This window comes from Lactuca sativa, chromosome 3 (assembly GCF_002870075.4).
Source record: "Lactuca sativa cultivar Salinas chromosome 3, Lsat_Salinas_v11, whole genome shotgun sequence".
NCBI classification, from domain to species: Eukaryota; Viridiplantae; Streptophyta; class Magnoliopsida; order Asterales; family Asteraceae; genus Lactuca; species Lactuca sativa.
This window is the reverse complement of record NC_056625.2, coordinates 300,705,516-300,710,443: the sequence shown is the minus strand read 5'-3', so window position 1 is coordinate 300,710,443 and position 4,928 is coordinate 300,705,516. Positions and strand designations below refer to the sequence as shown.

Below are 4,928 nucleotides of genomic sequence, written 5' to 3'. Positions count from 1 at the left end.
TACAAGAACCAATTCCTTTCTTCTTGGGCCTAATCCTATTAAGTTCAGGAGAAGGATCATCATCCAGTTTCTCAATAACAACTTTACTTGGGGACATGAAGTAAGTGTGAAGTCTTGTAGAACCATGTTCAATGTACACATTAATCACGCTGTTTTGAGGGACATATTGAGCCATAGGTATAACGTCTTGATCATTTCCTAGAGCCTTCAATCCAAAATCTAAGTCTAGATTAGGAATTCTATAATGATAGTACACTATGTCATCCTTAGAATACCCTATCTCACGAATCATGTCATTTAGATCATGAACTGAAAAAAGATCAGTGTCAACAAAGTCAAAGAATGCCAACCTTCTCTCTATGTACTTTCTTCCAGGGAACTTTGTAAAAAATCCACCATGATGTATCTTTAAAGTGAAGAAATTGCCATGACCATCTGAAAAAGAAAAATCGATGAGCTTTGAATATACAAACCAAGAAACACCAAACAAAATATTAAACAACTCACTGTAATCTTTATCAAGGTCAGGTGCAATTGTATGAGGACTACGTAAATTCCACATACACAGTACCATTTTTAGTTGATTAACCCTAAAATCGGATGCGGGGGATTGAGGAATAAAAATCGTCAAGATGATCAGTAAGCTAAAATGAACTGGAGATGAAGGGGGGTTTCTTGGAGTCTGGTTAATTAGAGGATAGCTTAATGGCGTATCACTGTCTAATCCCATTTTAAATGAGCGCCAAACATAAAAAGACGAATATACCCCCACATTAATGACCCCAAACGGTTACAAACAGACGGAGTTATGAAAAAGGACCTCCAATGCAACTTTTACAAACCTCAAGGGCCAAACGCATCAAAAAAATAAATAGGGACTAAGTTTGTTCGTTTTGGCAAACCACAGGGACCATTTTTGTAATTTTGTCTAAAATATACCTGATTTCGGGATGTTACACCAATGACTAAAAACCCACAACTCACAAAACATTCTAATCTGACACATCTTCAATCTCATTGGCTGTCTTCGTTCGTCTTTACATCACTCCAAACCTAAAGCACCAGCCTTTGGGGCGGTGTTCATGAGTCTTTTGGTATGCTACTTAAGCTTCCACACGTGGGTTTCTATCCTACTCCGGATAAGACGTTATATTTCCTTATCACCAAACATATTTTCTCTTATTTTTTAAAAAAAAATTTAAATAAAAAACTTTTAAAAGCTTTCTGTCCATCTCAAATACTGCATAAGAGTTGGAGATGATCTAAATATATATTTATATTTTTTTTTTAACAAAAATAAAAATATAATTATATATAAATATTAAATTGAAAAATACAAATATACTTGTATGTATAAATTTTGTCAAATGACATGTTTCTTTTTGCTAATTCTTTTGGTTTCCATTTTATTAGGCCACTTTTAAATCTTACCATGGTTTAGTTAACCTATTCTTAGTTAAAAACTTAAAATCTCTTAAACCCTCATAAACCATTTGAACTAATCATATTCCTCCTTGTAATTCGTAACCCCCTCCCCTTCGTTTCTAAGTGCGCCACCATGTATCCTTTACGTTTACGCATCACAGTCCTCACACTATGGTTCATCGCCGCCGCCGTCTCCGGTCACAACATCACCGATATCTTGTCAGATTTTCCGGAATACAGCGTCTTCAACGACTACCTCACACAAACAAGACTCGACGACGAGATCAACAGACGAGAAACAATCACTGTTCTGGTGTTGAACAACTCCGTCATGACAAAATTCGTCGCCAATCAAGCGCTTTCCGTCGTCAAACCTGCTTTAAGCATTCATGTTCTTTTGGATTATTTTGACATGGCGAAGCTTCTGACGATTGGCGGCGGAAGTATGATCTCCACCACCCTCTACCAGACCACCGGAAATGCCGCCGGAAGCACCGGATTTGTTAATATTACAGATTTGAAAGGCGGTAAAATCGAATTCGGATCGGCGGATAAAGAATCAAAGATCGAATCGTTGTATACCAAAAGTGTGAAAGAATTTCCTTATAATATTTCTGTTTTAGAAATTAATTCACCGATCATTAATCTTGAGATTTTACCAAAGTCATTAGATGTTAATTTTAGTACTTTGTTGGACGCGGCGAGGTGTCGGACGTTTTTGAAGTTGCTTAAAAGCACCGGTGTACTGGATATATACAAGAAGGTGGCGGAGCAGGCGCTGACGGTGTTTGCACCGACGGATTTAGCGTTTAAGTACACCGGAGCACCGGATTTGAACAACTTGACGAACGCTGAGCTTGTTTCGTTGTTACTGTATCATGCGATTCCAAGTTATGTTCCTGAAATTACTTTGGAAAATGAGAAGGATCCAATGCCTACGCTTGCCACAAACAACGCCGGAAAGTTTGCTTTCACGATTCAAACCTACGGGAATTCTTTAATGCTCAATTCTGGTGTTGACGATTCGCGTGTTCTAAAGATGGTAAGTGATGCAGTGCCGGTGTGCATTTTCATGATCGATAAGGTTCTTCTTCCGATGGAGTTATTCGCCAAACGACGAGTTCCCGCAGCTGCATCATCGCCGGCCCCGGAATCTTCGCCGCCATCAGTATCTGCTACAGCGCCGGGTTCTAGTTCTACACCAATTGCTCCCTCACCGGCACATATTGCCGGAACCCAACCGGTGATACCACCTCCGGCTCCTACGATTCCTCCAGCTTCATCACCGGTTGGTGGTGCTCCACCGGCGGATAACCCTACCGCCGACATGGGAAGCAACAATGTAAGCGGTGGGGATAGACGTAAAGTTCCGGCGATCTTCCTAGTGCTGGTTATCGTATCAATTTCGGGTATTTTCTTTTGAAGTTTGATTGTTGTTTAATGCTTGATTTTCCTAGTTTGATTTGTGGAATTTTAATGGTTATTAGTGATTAATTGGATTATGATTATCCATTTGGAAATTACAATGGTTTTTAGTGATTTTTGAAGTCCATGTTCATGTGAATCGCATTTCATACATCTCATTGATTATATCAAACACAGACGTATCGCTAACATTTTGCATTCGTTTGATATGGAAATTTTGGAAAATTAATTCTGTTATGTTTGCAGTTTTTACCATAAATATTTACATAGTATTATGGTAACTTTCTAAATTTTATTAAAGAATCCTTGAATTTAAATTGTTTCTATGTATAAATAGATATTGATTCGGAAAATGCTAAACGCACACGCTAACGCTTTGGATTAGACTGATTTAGAAATTTTGGAAAATCAAATCCGTTGGGTTTAAAATGTTTACTATTTAAATCATATGTCGTTACTACTTTTTACTACTTACTAAAATTTTGTAGTCGGATTTTTAGTTTCCGTTTTGAAATATGTAATTTAGATTCTTTAATATAAAAATGTTGCGCCGTAAGAAGAAAAAAATTAAGGGTAAATGACACAAAAACATTCTTTTTACACAGAAATTCGATTTTGACACCGTTTTTTTTTTTGTCAATTTTGACACAGTTTTCCAATTTCTTTCAATTCTGACAACTTGACCGATTAACCAGGTTACATACTGACGTGGCATGATGACGTGTCAATTTTGCTGACGTGACATGCTGACATGTCAAAATTGATTTTTTTTTCCACAAAAAACACTAAGTTTTCACTTTTTTTCGATTTTGACACTAAGTTTAATTTTTTATTTCAATTTTGACACTATGTTTTTTTTGTTTCAATCGAACATCATTTATCAAATTTTGTTTAATTTTGTCTATTTTCCATTTGAAACCGTATAAATATATTTTTTTATTACATTTTAAACCGTATAAACATATTTTTTTCGTTTAAAAACCACATTTTTATTTAAATACAAGATGTCTTTTTTCTTACATTCAAATCATTAGTTATATCATGAGAATCAAACTAACCATAAGCTTCTAATAAGATGTAAAAATTTGATGAGTTGCAAACTTGATATCCGAGTTTTGATCGACTACACGCCTCCAAACCTCCAAACACATTTTAAAGTTGCATATTTAATATAAAATACAATTTTTATATAACTAATACATATTTATACATAAAAATATGGTTTGAGTGTAAAATAATATATTTATACAAAACTATGGTTTTTAAATGAAAAAAAAAACATATTTATAAGGGTTAAATGTATTAAAAAAATATTTATACGGTTTCAAATAGAAAATTGTCAACATTGAACAAAATTGGAAAAAATGATGTTCGATTTGGAACAAAAAAATATAGTGTCAAAGTTGAAAGAAAAAATTAAACTTAGTGTCAAAATCGAAAAAATGAAAACTTAGTGTCTTTTGTGAGAAAAAAATTCAATTTTAATACGTCAGCATATCATGTCAGCATACCACGTCATCAAAAACTGACACATCATCATGCCACGTCAGCATGTAACCTGGTTAACCGGTCAAGTGGTCAAAATTGTAACAAATTGGAAAACACAGTGTCAAAATTGACACAAAAAAAAACACGGTGTCAAAATCGAATTTCTGTGTAAAAATAGTGTTTTTTGTGCCATTTACCCAAAAATAAATGAAAGAAAGAAAAGGAAAAATATTATTTTATGGTTTTAGTAACGGACAATCACTTAAAAATATAATCTGTTTTTTTATTCGTATACATTTAGTTATTGAATTTTTTTTTTCATATTTTCACATTGAATTTGTTTGAACTATTAAAAAAAACATCCTTATGACATGCTATAGTAGGTTTCCAACATATTTGGAGCTCTAACGAGACTTCTGTTATCTTCTCAAGTGAGGCTCTGGCCAACAATGTTTTTCTGGCAAGATTCTATACATCTTCTTCGGCCACCATCAAAACCGTTTACTGTTGATCTTCTTCAACCTCCAAGCCACCATTACAATCGAGACCTTTACCACCACAAACCACCTGCCAACACCCTCCATCGCCAT

General features: G+C 34.8%; 1 protein-coding gene across 1 annotated transcript; it reads left to right on the top strand.

Moving 5' to 3' along the window:
- The first annotated feature begins 1,545 nt into the window (after positions 1-1,545).
- LOC111919014 (fasciclin-like arabinogalactan protein 10) lies at positions 1,546-2,867 on the top strand. Its single transcript, XM_023914623.2, has one exon. It carries the CDS (start codon positions 1,559-1,561, stop codon positions 2,846-2,848), a length of 1,290 nt encoding a protein of 429 aa, XP_023770391.1. The 5' UTR covers positions 1,546-1,558; the 3' UTR covers positions 2,849-2,867.
- Positions 2,868-4,928: the final 2,061 nt, after the last annotated feature.

Coding starts and splice junctions, on each gene's coding strand:
- LOC111919014 (XM_023914623.2), top strand. CDS start 1,559: ATGTATCCTTTACGTTTACGCATCACAGTCCTCACACTATGGTTCATC.